This window comes from Lynx canadensis, chromosome B3, assembly GCF_007474595.2.
Source record: "Lynx canadensis isolate LIC74 chromosome B3, mLynCan4.pri.v2, whole genome shotgun sequence".
Classification (NCBI taxonomy): Eukaryota; Metazoa; Chordata; class Mammalia; order Carnivora; family Felidae; genus Lynx; species Lynx canadensis.
Window position 1 is genome coordinate 106,642,915 of NC_044308.2, and position 18,454 is coordinate 106,661,368.

At 36.1% G+C, this 18,454-nt stretch overlaps 1 protein-coding gene across 1 annotated transcript in view; it reads left to right on the forward strand.

Moving 5' to 3' along the window:
- Positions 1-2,299: 2,299 nt before the first annotated feature.
- LRRC9 (leucine rich repeat containing 9) overlaps positions 2,300-18,454 on the forward strand; it is a 104,440-nt gene continuing 88,285 nt past the window's right edge. The window contains 7 exon segments of the mRNA XM_032593363.1: positions 2,300-2,362; positions 2,618-2,836; positions 3,767-3,907; positions 4,461-4,524; positions 4,833-4,903; positions 9,361-9,543; positions 16,643-16,798. Of these exon segments, the coding sequence (XP_032449254.1) occupies positions 2,315-2,362; positions 2,618-2,836; positions 3,767-3,907; positions 4,461-4,524; positions 4,833-4,903; positions 9,361-9,543; positions 16,643-16,798 (882 nt within the window). The 5' untranslated portion in view covers positions 2,300-2,314.

Sequence of the window (18,454 nt, forward strand, 5' to 3'; positions counted from 1 at the left end):
CACAAAACAGATTCTTAACTAGAGAGAACAAATGGATGGTTACCAGATGGGAGGTGGGTGGGGTTATGGGTGAAATAGGTCAAAGGGATTAAGAATACACTTATCACGATGAACACTGTGTAATGTATAGAGTGTTGAAGTACTACGTTGTGCACCTGAAACTAATATATCACTGTACATTAACAATATTGGAATTTAAATAAAAACAATAACAGCAACAAAATACCTTTCTGAACATCTCTGACAATCAATGCCCCTTTCCTAGCATTGTTACACATTCCTTTCTTATTTTCACATTTCCCTAGTCATTTTAGTGGGATTTAGGGAGGGAAGGTTGGTAAATACATGGACTCAAGTCACCAACTCATTTTTCTTAAAATTTAAATTTATGTATGTGTATATAATTATGATTGAATGAATGAAAGTAGACATATACTTTTAAAATACATATTTAAGTAAAATTTTGTTCTAAGTATAACATCTGTATAGATATCACACAAAATCTTAGGTATCTAATTTTATTTTCTCAAAGTGAATGTGTTCCTTTAATCAGCATGCAGATCACAAAACACATCTTCATCAGCACTCCAGAGCCCTTCTTTGCCTCCTCCTAGTCACCCACCCCTGAAAGGTAACCACTATCTGGGACTGCTGCTAAAACCATAGATTGGTTTGCTTTCAAATTTTATATGAACAGAGCCACATATTATGAACCTCACTGTGTTTGTGTGTCTTCCTTTGCTCAATATTGTGCTTGTGGGAATAATCCATGTTGTATACAACAATAGTTTCTTTCTCCTTCCACCTCTAGGTATAAACTCAGACTAAATGTGCACTAATGTCTCTTATGATAAAAATGTTCAGGGAAGCACCACTTAACTCCAAACTGGAGACAGTCCGAAAGTCTACTAACAGAATGAATAAATGGTTTATTATAGTCTTACTTTCGAAAGTAAGTTTATATATTCTTACTTTTGAAACATGCTTTTGAAAAGTTTTTTTTCTTTTCCAGTTTTGCCTAGATCTATCCCCATTCAACCTCTCATGCCTATTATATGTAAAGATAGACATACTCAGTTGTTAATATTAGTTACCTTGCACGCAGCTTTCACCTGCATGTTAACAACTCATGTTAACCACTTTGTATGTTTATGTGTTTTATCCTTACATAATCATACACACATGCATAACTACACATATATATATATGTATATTTATATACATATACATACATATACATATACACAGACATATACACATATACATACATATACACACACAGACATACACACATGCATAACTGCGGGGGAATTAGTGTGAAAAGTGGGATCATGATATATATCATATCTACATTTTTGCTTTGTCATGTCATCATATTAAAACCTAGACTCCTATATTTTAAAAACAGTATGTGTCTAGAATAATATAATGGATAGATTAAAAATTACAAAAAAACTGAGTTAAATTTTATTGTAGCTATTAGATATTAAGCAGTTTATATCATCTAAAATGAAAACACTGGCTCATTCATTTTAATAAATATTTATTCCCATGCCAGGTATGTCACTAACTTCTGAGGTTTCTTTTCTTCCCTAGTACACTTAGAGAGCTATGTTCAGTTTGGGACACAACCGTGTAATAGGAAGGGTAAACTGGAGCCTGTTCGAAGGAGAGAAACAGGGATATCTCTAGTGAGAAAACTAAAAGACATGAGCTGGGGAGCGAGGTAAAGTTGTAGATGAGAGATGACTGTGTTCGTCAAGTATGGGAGAAAAATACTTGTTTTATTTGAACCCAGGAGGTAGAATAACAGTGGAGTGGAGTTATGGACAGACAGAATTAAATTCAAAATAAAGAAAGAACTTTCTAACAGAAAGTTTTAGAGATGGAATGGACAGTCTTGGGGCCCAGACAGATACTTGGTATTGCGCTGTGTGAAAATTTCAGGCAACGTGAGGGTGGTTTCACTTCAGTAGCTTTAAGATCCCTTTCAGGGGCGCCTGGGTGCTCAGTTGGTTGAACATCTGACTTCGGCTCAGGTCATGATCTCACAGTCTGTGAGTTCGAGTCCCACCTCGGGCTCTGTGCTGACAGCTCAGAGCCTGAAGCCTGCTTCGGATTCTGTGTCTCCCTCTCTCTCTGCCCCTCCCCTGCTCATGTTCTGTCTCTCTCTGTCTCAAAAATAAATAAAAACATTAAAAAAAATTTTTTTAAAGAGCCCTTTCAACTTGGAATGACATGACTCTAGAATTTATTTATTTCAACTTTTCACTTTCCTTAACAGATATATTATGACCTTTATTTTTAATGGAAGATGATTGAATGTGAAAACCTAAACCAAGAAGAAATAATTAAGGAACTGGTGAGTCAAAGCCAAATTTATTTTCAACTCCATTTGCAAGAATGTTAAGTGAACATTTTTATACTCCTTTCTGGAGCTTATACTCCTTTCTGGTCTACCCCATGGCCTTTGGGAACAGAGAAAAACCATTACATGGTATGACTTTCCTTCTTGTAAAAGTCAAAAATGGCATTGGTGCAATTGGCAATTTATAATTTCTAATGGCAAAAATATTTTCTTTTAATAGGTAATAACCCAATTTCTTTTTTGAAACAGTGTTTATGCAATGGTTTGTCTTACGAGATGGTTGGACAAGAAGGATCAGATATTTCAGAACTGGAGATGTTTTTCTCAGGGTATCCCCGTATAGTTGGATTATCATTATTTCCGAATCTAACAAGTCTCACCATTGTTGCTCAAGATATAAAGGAAATATCAGGACTAGAAACTTGTTTACGGCTTAAAGAACTTTGGATTGCCGAATGCTGCATAGAGGTAAGCGTAAACACAACCTTATGTGAAGTATTTTATGCTGAATTCTTTGGCTTTGGGAAAAAAAATTCCTTGAAATACATGCATGAGTCATAAATCAAAACAGATGAATGAGGGCGGGGCATACATGATGAATTACAATAAAACCCTTTACCCTGTAAAACAAAACAAACTAAACAGATAAATGGGTAAAATACAGAAATAGATTTCTACAAAGGAGAAAATAGAAATAAAGACAAAGAAATAATAGACATATTCTACTTTTTAGTAATCAGATCAGATCAAATAATACCCAGTATTGTTTAGTAGTAAATTGGTCCACTTGGTCGGTATTGGTTGTATGAAAATTGTAACATCTGTATTGAAAAGCAATACTGCAGAATGTATCATGAGTCAAGGGAAGGTGCATACCTTTTGAGTCAGAAATCCCTTGTTCTAAGATCTTATCCTAGAGAAGTAATTCAACAGCAGAAAACAATGGTATGCATGAAGTTATTTGTTATAGCACTATTTGTAATATTTAAAAATGTGAAACGAATATTCTGCACGTAAAGGTACTTTTAAGAAAATTATTATAAACTTCATAAGGCTGCACTTTGGTGGCCCAGTCAGTTGAGCATCCAACTTTGGCTCGGGTCATGGTCTCACAGGCTGAGGCAGAGAGTGTTAAGCAGGCTTCATCCTCAGCATGGAGCCCAATTGATGCAGGGCTCTAGCTCACAACCCTGGGATCATGACCTGAGCCAAAATCAACTGAGCCACCCAAGCACCCCTGTATTTTTTTCTTTTATAATGTTTAGTTCATTTTGCTGGCTACAGGTTTTTCAATAAAGTGTGATTTTTAAAAGAAAATGTGCTTATAATCTACTCTATTAAAAGGATTAATTCTAAAACAGAAGTTAACACTATTCAGTCTCTTTTTTTTTTTTACAGAAAATTGGAGGTCTTCAAGAATGTAGAAATTTAGAAAAATTGTATTTATATTTTAATAAAATTTCCAAGATAGAAAATTTAGAGAAATTATTCAGATTGGAAGTTCTTTGGCTGAACCACAATACAATTAAAAATATTGAGGTAAGATAATTTCAGTCATTTATATGTAAAGTCAATTGTTCCTGTGGAGTTTTAACCACAATGTCCTAAATAATATAATGGTTAGGGACCAGAATATTTGTGACTAGTTTAATAATTGTTAAGAAAGACTAACATGTATACAGTATTTTATAATGTGTAGAAACTTCATATACATCGTTTTCTTTGTTCCTCCCACCAAACCTGGGAGGTAAGGTATTATTTCTTCTTCAAAGGTTAAAAAAAATAGAGATTTAGAGAAATTATATGTAACTTGCCAAGGATTATAAACACACTCTGTGTGATGTGTTTTTCTTCCTACTCATCATCTTCTTTTCCTCTCCACTCCCCTCCCCCTTCTCTCCTCCTCCAATAATTCTCTCCATATTCCAGGGAAACAAAGATGGGTTCACTGAGACACCTACTTAGCTTCTGTGTTTGTGAGGTACACAGTACCCAGTGCTCAGAACACTTGGAGAACCAACCAGATAGATCAGATCATTTATAAGTATATATTTTACTAACTTCTAAATTCTATAATTGTCTAAATTTTTAGGGCTTGCAAACTTTGAAGAATTTAAATGACCTCAACCTTGCTGGAAATCTAATAAGCAGCATTGGTATGTACTGTTTCATTTGGAATATGAGCTAATGCTACAATAATTTTTTATCAGTATGAAAAGTACATTCTTAGATTTCGTTTCTAGACTCTTTTGTATGATAGTTTGCAAGGCATCTCTAAATCTGTGATTACAGGATGTGAAAATATTACCCACTAACCAGTTATTACTAACTATACAATGTTATTGTTAGACTTACTTATATGCAAGCCATGATGATCATATATAACTAAAAAATATTATAGGATATGAGCAGGAGGTAAAATAAGAAATTTGATTTTTCTTTCATCTTGTTTTTTAAATTAAAGGTCGATGTCTTGATCCCAATGAACAACTGGAAAGATTAAACCTTTCTGGTAACCAAATATGTTCTTTCAAGGTATGTTTAAGTGGAACAGTCTACTTTTATTTACCAACCTAGATCATGAACCATCTTATTGCAGAAAATGTACTAAATAGTTCCCTTTTAAGGAACAATTTAATTATTTTGGACTACCCAATACTCTTGGAAATTTTACAGGCAGCTGATTAAGTTAGCCATACTGATCTGACACTTTTAAATCTAACACTATTTACTTGCCTTTGTTTTCCTCTGATCTTTCTGGCTGCACCTCTTCAGTGTTTCTTCTCCTGGATCTAAAAAATGGACTCTTCCAGGTTAGGCCCAGGATCTTTTCTCATTGCTAAATAATCTCATCATATCTTATGACTTTAAATAGCTTTTATTCATTTATTACTCCTAAATTTCTACTTTCTCTAACAGCTATCTCTATTTCTACTTTCCCTAATAACTCCCCAGAACTATAGACATCTCCTATCCTAACTCAAACTGATTTCCCTTCCAATGAACCATCTTCTCCTGCAGCTTTCTCTACCTCTCTAAATGGCATCTCCATTTTCCTAATAACTTAAGCCACAACCCTTAGAGTCATTGTTTTTTACTCCTCTTATTTCTTCATAACCCATATCCAGTCCATCAGCAAATTCTATTGGCTCTATTCAGAATATGTCCAGTCTGACCATTTTTTACCACCTGTATCTCTACTAACCTGGTTCAAGACACCATCAGCTCTAACCTGCATTTGGGGTTGGGGGGAAAGCCTCCTAACAGGTCCCCTTGTGTTTACCCTTTCACTACTTGCTCCTTCAAAAAATATGTGAGATCAAATAATTCTTCCACTCAAAACTCACTCTTGCCTCTCACACACTGTGTCTCTGACGATGCTGCTCCCAGTTTCCCTTTTGTTTATTCCATTTCAGCTGTTCTGGTCTCCTTACTGGTCCTTGAATATAGCTATCACTGTCACCTTAGGGCCTTTGCACTTGCTGGGGTATTCTTCCCCCAAATATCTTCATGGCTCATCTCCTCATTTCTTTCAGGATTGTGTTAAGATGTTATGTTCTTAGTGACCTCTTTCCTGCCCAATTTAGGTAAAATAACAGCAACCTTACTTCCCTCCCTAACCTGAAGCACTCTTATCACTCTCCCTGTGTTTTCTTCTTGGTGCTTATCCACATCCCTGACTAGAAAGAATACAAGCTCCCTGAGTGCAGGAAGCTTGCCTGTTTTGTTCACTGTATTCACAATGCTTAAAACAGTATTTGACATGTAAAATCTCAAAAAGCATTTGAATGGAAGAGAGGAAAACAAAAACACTTAATGTTTATGGGATATAATATGGCTGAAAACATGGCATTTGTAATTTTGACGGTGTCAAATTGAAAGTGCGTATTCAAACACTTCCTCTAGACAGTAACGAAGAAAGATGAGTGAGTACATTTACTATAGAAATAATTTTGAATGGATCATTATTAAAATACACATTCTTTTACTCAGAGAAGAATATAAGATGCCAAAAAGCTATAAGAATGAGGCAGAGCGTTATAAGCACTTTTACCAGAAATTTTAAAAACATAAAAAGTTTAAACAAAATTTTATTGGTCAGAGTCAAGAGGAAATAATTGATATGAACACTAAGGGGTTGACAGAATTTCAGCAAGCATTAGAGGAGGATCTTCTACAAATACAGTGGGAGGGACTCTTGATCTCGGAGTCATGAGTTTGAGCCCCATGCTGGGCATAGAGAGTACTAAAAATAAATAAAAATTAAAAATACATGCAGTGGGAGGTAAGCATTCTAAGGTGAGGAGAACATTATGCACGAAGACATGGAGGTAAGAAATCAAGGGGTATATTTGAACAACATCAGCAGAAGAGAGCAGAGGGAGCTACGAAAGATAAATTCAGAATCCTGTGGGAGGTCATTTTAAGCTGACTAACGAGACATGAGGTGCTTAGGGAAAGAGCATTCCAGGCAAAGTGTGAAGGACCTAAATGGTGGAAAGAGCATGGCAAATTCAAGAAACTAGAAGTCTGTTGCTGGGACAGAGTGAAGGAGAGAATCATGAGTTGAGGCTGAAGAAGATAAGCACACAGTGCTGTGAGGATAAGGTATTGTCCTACCAAGAAGCCATGTAGAAGTTTATCTTACTCTGGCTAGTGGAAAAGCCAGAAAAGTGTGGTGGTAAAGAGCATAGCTACATAGAAAGATCTGTCACTTCTAGCACTGCCACAAGCCACAGGCAGCATTGTACTGTGGTAATATAAAGTGCAAGCAAAATAATAATGTAAAGCTTTTAGAATAATGACTAGCACACAGTAAGCACTCAATAGATATGCTATTTTATTATTACTACCATTTTAATTACATTAACCTATTCTATTTCAATCTCATCAAAAAATGAGGATACAAATTTGGATTGTAAAAATTTATTATATGGAATAAAACTTAAACAGTTCTCTAAAATAATGGCTATTTTTCAGAAAAACATTGAAACATGATTCACAGCAACTTTTACTATTAGGAATGTTCTCGAAACACTATTACCTTGAATTTTTATCTCTAACCTTTCCACCCACCCTAAAAAGATACTATCCTGGTGGTGATGGAATAACTTCTGCACCACTTTCTGTCCATACCAGCTACCACAACCCTAACTTTTAGTGAGATTCTGTGCTTTTGTAGACTCCAGTGTCATCTGACTTTTGAGTGTAGGTGGGGGTTAGGGGAAGTTCCTGTGTAAGACTTCAAAGTTCCTATCCACCATAGCCCTGACTGATGGTCAAAGGCAACATAGCCACCCAGAAATCAGACAGTGTTTTCTCCTTGGAACAGTCTAATGCTTTACCTTCCTTGCTCCTGCAGAATTTGACCAAATAATTCTTTGCACAACTCTGTCCAGAAATCTCCATTTCAGAGCAGCTCTGCTTAGTCCCACTTCTGCCGTGAGCCCAGTAAGAGCCTCAGGGCCAGCCAGTGAACCAAGTCACATTGGTCACCTGACCCTGTCTTACTCTTGACTCCAGCAGCCTGACTTCACTACTTACTTCCTCATTCCATTTGTACTTTATTTTTAGGACTAGTACCTCCTGGTTTTTGCTTTGGATTTCCTTTAACTCTGATTCTGAATCTACTAATTAGCATTACATCTGTTGAAGGCAAGCCCCACCATAGTACCCTTCTACACCAGGCCTCTGTCGTGAATTCTTCCTTAGTTTTTTTCAACACTTTAAAAATGCAATCACCATTCTAACCTTGTAGACTGAGGGCCAAAGCCCATATAGACTCTTAGCTTATAGACTTGTGTGTGCATAAGAAATTAGTAATAGAGTTGTGATAAATTCTATAACAAAGGTAAGCCCAGTGGCTAAGAGAGTTCATAGGAGGAGACTCTACCCCAAGCTTGGGGGATGAAACAAGACTCCCAGGAAAGACGAGGTAAATCTGGGATGAAGTTCAATCCACTCAAAGGCAGCAGCACGAATGAAGGTATAAAGATAAGGTAGGGTCTGGCACATTCTGAAATTTCAAGTTGCTCAGCACAACTAAAACATGAAATGTCAAAGTTGCAGTAGAAGAGGAAAGACTGAAGAGTTAAGCAGGGACCAGATACCAAATAAAGGAAGGTGTAAACAAGGACCTAAACTTCAGTGTAAAATATGTTCAGGAAAGACATTGGCCTGGAAGTGCATTACCAATCCCTTCCCCTCCACTGAATGTGAGGAAAAAGGGGCTCTCAGGAGAAAGCTAGGTTTTAGTTGCCATTAACTGGTAGAAAGGGCATTTACAGAAAACAAACAAAAAGCCCTAAAAATCAGGAATTCAGTGGTGCATATAATAGAACAGGTGTCCCCTAGCCTTTGATGAGAAAAACAGATCTGGAGGTCCAGGAGAATGGTAAGCACCCTTCCTAGGGTGGTAAGGGTGGGAAATGGTGGTGAAGGAAGCAGGAGACCTGCGGACAATACGGGCAATAGTTAGCAAAGGGGCTGCGTGGAGGAGGCAACGTTATCTTAAAAAATATATGTGCTCAAGTGACTGACTCCAAGGTTCCAGGTGGAATACATGATTTAGTAAATACTCTTTGGTCTTTTATTTTTAAAATGCATAGTTTAGAGAGTCTGTTATTTAACTATTGTTATCTATTCTTCATGTAGTTAACATGTTTTTCACTAGAGGAAAAAAAACATTTTATCCATCTAAATCACTTTAAAATGTTTAAGCACATATTAAAATGCATTACATTAAATTATGGGTGATCTTAAGTGTTCAAATGGCTCCTTTAGAAATGGTCAGTTGTGGGATGACTGGCTGGCTTAGTCAGTGGATCATGAGACTGTTGATCTCAGGGTTATGAGTTCAAGCCCCACATTGGGTATAGAGATTACTTAAAATTACTTAAAATCTCTTATATAGAGATTATATAATGGGTATATAATAAAGAAATGGACAGTTGCAATTAATTAATTGAACATTATCATTGCTGTTGTTTTAGGACCTCACTAACTTAACCAGGCTGCGTCACTTAAAGGATTTATGTCTGAATGATCCTCAATATAAAACCAATCCAGTTTGTCTGCTGTGTAATTATTCCACACATGTATTATATCACTTGCCTAGCCTTCAAAGACTTGACACGTTTGATGTGTCAGCAAAACAGATCAAGGAACTGGCAGATGTAAGTGCATCTTTAATCAGAAATCTGTGGCTGAAGTTTAATTAACTGCTTCTTTCTGGCTATGTCCACATATGGTAGGTAGTAATATCTTGTCAGTTCTTGTCACCAGCTCTACTTTTGTCCCAAGGAGCTGGATATTTCATATGAATATATATAAATAATAATATTAGTACTAGTATCTCAATGTTCTTGACAGTACTAGAAGGCAAAATAAGAGAAAAACATTAGAATTTATAAAACTAAAAGAAATAAATCTGAAAAATGATCATCAGTGTTAAGAAGAAGTGAACTAGTGCTATATACATAAAAATTAATAAGGCCAAAGTAAAGTAGTAATAAAACAAGTAACCTCCTCTCATTTGGAATACTCATATGGAATACATATCAAAATTAGAAAATATCCATGGTTGATGGTAGTATTCTGGAATTAGGTAGACTTTAATATAATTAAGATGATTTGGGGCTCTCTAGAAGTATATCTACCCACACTGCCAGAATCTAGGAGATCTCTCAAATCTTGAAGAGAGCCATTCCTAGGCGGCCACTGATGGTGAACCTCCCAGTAAAGGGGCTGGCTCCTTTCACATGCCACCAAAGGACCTATAATTTCAGAATGGAGTGCATAGGAATTCACCATATTTATTAATAATCTTTCCAGATTATGGTTCTTCTTCTCCTTCCAGTCCAGTGAGCCACATTCGTTTGTGCAGTTAATCGTCCAGTAGACAGGTTTTGAGTATCTAGAGTGTGGATTCACATGGATGTCCCCATGAGGCCCTCCCCTCCTTTCCTTGTGGTTCATCCATCATGTCAACATAGATAAAGAATGCCTTTATCCATTTATCTTGTTTCTCTTGTCTTGCCAGCCTGAGGATTTATTCTTAGCTTCCATTCTTTCCTCTCTTTTTTCCAAAACTGAGATTATCCTCTCTCCCATCCCAGTCTGAAAAGTGAACTGTCTTGCAATATCAAGCAAAGGGCTAGAGTTCTTGTCTACTAGCAGATGTTCAGAGTCTTTGGAGATTCAGGGAAGAATGTCTCCTCTAACACCATTAAGTCAAAAATAACGGGAAAACTTCACAGTGACAATCATATTTTTTTAAGATTTCTGTTATCATCTGCAGAGTTCTACATTAGTCAGTTTCTTCAAAGGTGAGCTGGTAATGAAATTACTTGGCTTATTAACTTATCTAACAAATATTTAATACCTATTACATTCCAGGCACACCTCAGGTCCTAGAGATATTGAATGACCAAAACAGACAAAATCTCTGCTTGCTTGGAGCTTACACTCTTATGAGAGAAGACAGATACTCAGAAACTAAATAAGAAAACAACTAGTATGTCAGATAGTGATAAATGCTATGGAGAAAAATAAAACAAGGGTGAAGGAAACAGAATTATAGGTAGGGGCAGAGGGAGAAGTGTTGGCTATTGTATATAGAATTGTTGGGAGAGGATTCCTCAGGCAACACTTGGTCAGAGACCAAAGGAAGTAAGGGAGCAAGCTTTTCAGGGATCAGCAAATGCAAAGAATTTGAGGCAGGAGCCTGCCTCTCATATTTGAAGAACAGGAGGTTAGTGTGGGTGGAGCTGAGTAAGTGAGAGGAAGAGAAGAGATGAAGACAGGAATTGGGGGGTGGGGAGATCAGATGAGACTGTAGGATGTTAGAAAGACTTTGGCTTTTACTTTGAGTGAGGCGGAGCCCCTGGAAAAATTTGAGCAGAGGAGAGACAAAATGACTTATGTTACTTATGTTTTATAGGGATCCTTCTGGGAGCGCCTGGGTGGCTCAGTTGGTTAGGCAGCCAACTTCATTCAGCTCAGGTCATGATCTCATGGTCTGTGGGTTTGAGCCCCGTGTTGGGCTCTGTGCTGGCAGCTCAGAGCCTGGAGCCTGCTTCCGATTCTGTGTCTCCGTCTCTCTCCCTGCACCTTCCCTGCTTGCTCTCTGTCTCTCTCTGTCTCTGTCTCTGTCTCTCTCTGTCTCTGTCTCTCTCAAATAATAAACATTTAAAAAAATTTTAAAGGGATCCTTCTGGCTAATGGGTTAAGAATAGAGGATTTGAGGGAAAAGATGAGCACAGAGAAACCAGTTAGATCCCAGTCACTTGGATGAGAGGTGTTGATGGTTTGATATAAGGTGATAGTAGAAGAGGTGGTGAAAAGTAGTCATATTCTGTAGTAGTTAGAAGGGGGAACCCATCTGGATTTGCTGATAGAGTGGATGTGAAGTGCAGAGGAAAGAAAGAAACAATAATTCCAAGCTACTGGCCTGAGCAACTGAAGGAGGGAAGAAGTCACTGTTTGATGAGATGAGGAAGAATATGGAAGAAGTCTGTTGAAAGGAAGAATCATGGTTTAATTTCAGACATATAATTTTGAGCAATCTTTTGAACATGTAAGAGGATATGTTCAAAAAGTAATTGGGTACATGAGTCTGCTATTTAAGAGGGTTGCCTGCGTTGGAGATATAAATACGAGAATTGAAGGCAGAAAGATGGTACATGGAGCCAGGGACTGGATAAATCACCAAGGGAATGGTGTAAATGGAGAAGTGTGTCAGTTGGGTGTTGGCGACTGGGGAGGCAGGAGGAACCTGCTGATGAGATGGAAGAAGAGAACTAAGAAAAGCAGGTTCTTTTGATATCCTGCCTAAGATTGTCATACGTTCGGTTTAGTCTTGTATATGTCAGAAGTAGTAGTATTTAAAGAACAAAATAAAGAATTGTTACACGATTCCTGATATCTTCTCTTAAATTGTGTCATTATATTTCAGTTTTCCCACTATAAAATATTTATCCTTTCTTCACCGTTTTAAGGCAAAAATAGGATATATTATATACTAATATTGCTCAACTTTTGATTTAGATCAAGATGATTTTTCACATTCAAAGTGTTTTTATGTAAGAATTGCATATAGATTTCCAAGGTGCTTTCTTCATTACCATTCATACGAAGACAGGTTGTGCGAGGGTGGTGGCAGTTCTCCAATGTGGTAAACTCTTGAGCAGAGTACTGTCGATTCTTCAAATTTTCACCCATGGCTGTTGAGTAGTTTGTGTAAACTATAAGTGACAAGGAAAGTCAGGAGGACCAGCAGGGAGTCAGCATGGGAAAGAGGGAAGAACATGGGAGTTCAAATCAGAAGACTTGGATTCAAGCTCCAGTTGCGTCCATCACAACCTGCCACTCAGGCAAGGCCTTTCCCTTCCAAAACTTCAGCTTTCTCAGAACTATTAAAATAGTGATGATAAAAATAGTACCTGTCCTAAATGTTATTGTAGGGACCCAATGAGTTAATGGGCATAAAAGTACATTTGAATTGTTAAGTACTGTAAAAATAACCACTATGAAACTGTAGTTGAGCCTATGACTTTTCATTCTTTTTTGGTAATCAAAGAAGCAAATGGAACATGTTTTATCTTAACTTCATACAAACATGCAACTGAATTTAGCATTATAGTTAGACTATTTTACCAAAAAAAAAAAAAAAAAAACACTTTTTTTTTTTAAACTGTAACGGACAAGTAATTCCGCCAAAGTGGAATAGTGAAAATGAGTCTGACATTCTCAAAATCCAAACACAGAAAAGCAAGTTGAACATAGTAAGCCTACAAAGTTGATTTACTGTTTATGTACAGTTTACAACATAGTCTTCCCCATTTTTACAGAATCTTAGTATATACTCTCAAGGACAAAAAAAAAACCCTGATTAATAACTCTTATTGTTATGACACACTAAGTGATCATTGAAGAGTTCAGAAATAGTAAAATATCACAATTTATGTTCCCAAACGTAGATATAGGTATATTCTTAATAAAATATAAAAATAAAGTAGAAGATGGGGCGCCTGGGTGCCTCAGTCAGTTAAGCATCTGACTTCAGCTCAGGTCATGATTTCACAGCTTGTGGATTCAAGCCCTGCATGGGGCTCTGTGCAGAGCCTGCTTGGGATTCTCTCTTCCTCTCTCTCTGCCCCTCCAAAACTCATGCTTTCTCTATTAAAATAAATAAAATTTAAAAATAATAAAGTAGAAGAATGTGCAAGGATACACTAGAAACTGAAATTAGTAGTTATCTGTGGAAAGGGGGGCACCTGGGCAGATGGGAAGCAGGTGTGGGAAGTACTTTTCATTGTGTATTTTTCAATTATTTTAGTGTTTGAAACATGAGCATATTACTTATTCAAAAATAAAAATTAAAAACAAAATAAAAGCAGTATTTTTTGTCCCCCCTCTGCCAAGGGACTCCCAAGTTAGATTTGAATTTTGGGCAAGCAACACATAATGTTTTAATATCATATTTATTAAACTTAGTTATAATTATTCACTTATACTCAAACATGATTTATTATTTTTTATTTTTATTTTTTTTCAATATATGAAGTTCATTGACATATTGGTTTCCATACAACACCCAGTGCTCATCCCAAAAGGTGCCCTCCTCAATACCCATCACCCACCCTCCTCTCCCTCCCACCCCCCATCAACCCTCAGTTTGTTCTCAGTTCTTAAGAGTCTCTTATGCTTTGGCTCTCTTCCACTCTAACCTCTTTTTTTTTTTTTCCTTCCCCTCCCCCATGGGTTTCTGTTAAGTTTCTCAGGATCCACATAAGAGTGAAACCATAGGGTATCTGTCTTTCTCTGTATGGCTTATTTCACTTAGCATCACACTCTCCAGTTCCATCCACATCGCTACAAAGGGCCATATTTCATTCTTTCTCATTGCCACGTAGTATTCCATTGTGTATATAAACCACAATTTCTTTATCCATTCATCAGTTGATGGACATTTAGGCTCTTTCCATAATTTGGCTATTGTTGAGAGTGCTGCTATAAACATTGGGGTACAAGTGACCCTGTGCATCAGTACTCCTGTATCCCTTGGGTAAATTCCTAGCAGTGCTATTGCCGGGTCATAGGGTAGGTCTCTTTTTAATTTTTTGAGGAACTTCCACACTGTTTTCCAGAGCGGCTGCACCAATTTGCATTCCCACCAACAGTGCAAGAGGGTTCCCGTTTCTCCACATCCTCGCCAGCATCTATAGTCTCCTGATTTGTTCATTTTGGCCACTCTGACTGGCATGAAGTGATATCTGAGTGTGGTTTTGATTTGTATTTCCCTGATGAGGAGCGACGTTGAGCATCTTTTCACGTGCCTGTTGGCCATCCGGATGTCTTCTTTAGAGAAATGTCTATGCATGTTTTCTGCCCATTTCTTCACTGGATTATTTGTTTTTCGGGTGTGGAGTTTGGTGAGCTCTTTATAGATTTTGGATACTAGCCCTTTGTCCGATATGTCATTTACAAATATCTTTTTCCATTCCGTTGGTTGCCTTTTAGTTTTGTTGGTTGTTTCCTTTGCTGTGCAGAAGCTTTTTATCTTCATAAGGTCCCAGTAATTCACTTTTGCTTTTAATTCCCTTGCCTTTGGGGATGTGTTGAGTAAGAGATTGCTACGGCTGAGGTCAGAGAGGTCTTTTCCTGCTTTCTCCTCTAGGGTTTTGATGGTTTCCTGTCTCACATTCAGGTCCTTTATCCATTTTGAGTTTATTTTTGTGAATGGTGTGAGAAAGTGGTCTAGTTTCAACCTTCTGCATGTTGCTGTCCAGTTCTCCCAGCACCATTTGTTAAAGAGACTGTCTTTTTTCCATTGGATATTCTTTCCTGCTTTGTCAAAGATTAGTTGGCCATACGTTTGTGGGTCTAGTTCTGGGATTTCTATTCTATTCCATTGGTCTATGTGTCTGTTTTTGTGCCAAACATGATTTATTATTTACCTGAAGTTCGAATTTAACTTAGAATCTTATCTTTTATTTAGCAATCCTATCTTTACCCACGTTCTCTTGTTTTAGATTTAAGAATTCAATAGAAAATTTTTACACTGACTCAAAGCATTCTTTATTGGATTTTCTATTTTCTCCAAATAGGCAAAAAATTAACACCACTTGCCATTTCTTTAATTACTGTTTTTCTTCTCAGTTGCCCTTCCAAAATAAGCTCTTCTTTATCAGGAATTTTTTATCTATTAATCATCATCTTACAAGCGTGTTTTTTCTGAACTGTTCTCTGTTACTGATGCCTTATTTTTTATAGAGGAATTTAGTGATTTCAATCTCAGAACTTCATAATATGTTGGGAAAGGGAATTCTTTTGGCCTGTTCATCATGCCATATAACTGTGTCTATTCTATATTTTATGCCAAATAATTCTGTTGGGATCTTGATTATCCACTTTCTAACAAATAAATCACATAACAAGAGCCTGCATCTATGAAAATACATGTCCAGAACAGTGTACAAGCCTTCCAAATTATTTAAGGTACAGATAACCTAATAAAGAGAAATGTCTTCATTATTTCAGGTAAACAGTTAAAACTAGGTCACATCTAATAGTGCATCTGATTTGCTTATTTTCTCCTCAGCTAGTTCCTTTTGACTAATATTACTTGTAGGTACCATTTAGCTGGTGTATTTCTTAATAGTAGATTTAATCTATTTATTATATATTTATTATAACTAGATAATCCACTGGTATTAAGATATTCTAGGTAATGGGATTAGATTGACAATTTAGTCATTTGCTCAATCTAAAACAAGTTTATTTAGAGCATCCTTTTATAGAATTGGGGGGGAAATCAAATTCTATTTCTTACCCATGCTTTTAAAAAATGAATAATGTTACATTTGCTTTTAATGCTTTTGATGTATTTTTCCCTAAGTTAATGAAATAGGAATAATGCAGTGACCTATTTGCTTTTTAGCAATATGCTTTATTAGCTAAATGATAAGATTTTATAAATTGAATTCTATCTGGAAGCACTTTATGTTGTCATCCTCGAAATAAATATGAATATGCCTTAACTTAAAATATTATCCACAAAGGAAATATTTGGAATTTTATATTTTGCTTATTGTTTAAATATAGCACTCTGTATAGCCGTTATCATTTCAGCTATCATCATTATGAGTTGTTGGGCATGTAAAATTTTCCAGTGGTTATATAGAACATATCACACTCCCATAATGCTACCAAACTTAATAATGTTTTTTGCTTCAGCTGATCGTTTATTTGTTTTTATTTTCTCACTTTTAGACCACAGCAATGAAAAAAATAATGTATTACAATATGCGTATAAAAACTGTTCAGAGGCATCTTCATGAAGACCTTGAAAAATTGAATGAACGAAAATGCAAATTACAGAAATTGCCAGAAGAAAGAATAAAATTATTTAGCTTTGTGAAAAAAAATGTAAGATTCAGTATTGTAAAATTTTAGTGGCTATATCTTCAGAAAACTGGTGATAAGACAGCATTATCTTTTAAATTATATATATATGTATACACATATAGAAATAATTTTTTTATTACTACTTCCAAGTTTGCTTCTAAACCTTTGATTCCATTTGCTTGACCAAGCTTCGTTGTGTGCTTAGAAATCTACAACTGTAAAAAGGTAGAGGCTTATAAATTTATAAATGTTTTAAAAAGCTGTGTAATTCAGTATGATTCCAAAAGTTATTGAAATCTATTAGAGTTTATTTCAGCTGTATTTTTATTAGACATATTCAGGCTGTGCTCAAAATTAATTTTTTGGTCTAAAGTGCTAAAATTTCCCTTTAATAATACTTTTAAGGTATTAAAACCAGATGAGACCTTTAAAGCAAGCTGTACTTTGGTAATTATATTATGTGTGTTTTTTTACTTAGAGTAAATTGGATTTCCTTTACCAACAGTAGGCTTTGAAAAATGAAGGATTATTAACCTCAAAATAGAACTTTTTATATATAAGAACTTACTGTATTTTTTTAAAGTAAGAAAATATAATTATTCTACAAGTGTTAGAAAAATAAATTATTTGGGGGTAGGGGAATTGGATTCTTAGTTTACACTTTACCAAAAAAAAAAAAAAAAAAAAATGCCAGTGGGGAGAAAAAAAGAACTACATTAAAAATGAAAAAACATGAAAAAAACTGAAGAATATATAGATGAATATGGTTAACTGATCTCAGCCTGCCAAATAAAAGGAATACTAGAAATAACAAAAGAACAGAATGTAGATCTGATTGCAAAAAATAAAAGTAAAATGCTTTGGTACTAAAAAGGATCGTTAATAAAAATAAACAGTTTTCAGCAAACATGATGGGGGCATCTGGCTGGCTCAGTTAGTAGACCATGTGACTCTTGATCTTGGGGTTGTGAGTTCGAGCCCCACACTGTGTGTAGAGATTACTTAAAAATAAATTTATTTATTTATTTATTTTTAATTTTTTTTAACGTTTATTTATTTTGAGACAGAGAGAGACAGAGCATGAACGGGGGAGGGGCAGAGAGAGAGGGAGACACAGAACCGGAAACAGGCTCCAGGCTCCGAGCCATCAGCCCAGAGCCTGACGCGGGGCTCGGAACTCACGCACCGCGAGATCGTGACCTGGCTGAAGTCGGACGCTTAACCGACTGCGCCACCCAGGCGCCCCAAAAATAAATCTTTTTAAAAAACCATGATGGACAACCTTAGTATAGGCATTCATAAATAAACAAAACAAAAAGCAAATATTCAAATAGAAAAACTGAGCAAAGTACATAAGCTTCTGTTTCACAAAAGAAGAAATTAAAAAATGACTAAGATTTGAAAGAAGAGCTTAACTTGGTTATTAATTTCCAAGTGTGAATTAAGATAACGAACAACCATTTTCTCCTATAAAATTGTCAAAGTGTAACACATGACAGTACTCAGGCTGGTGAAGATGAGTGTGACCCTACTACACCACCAATGAAATGTAATTTGGGTCATATGTATTCACAGCCTAAAAAATGCTTGCAGCCTTTGACCCAGTAAACCTACTGGTAGCACTCTGTTCTAAGGATTTGGATAAAATTTACATACATAAGATATTTATCACTACAC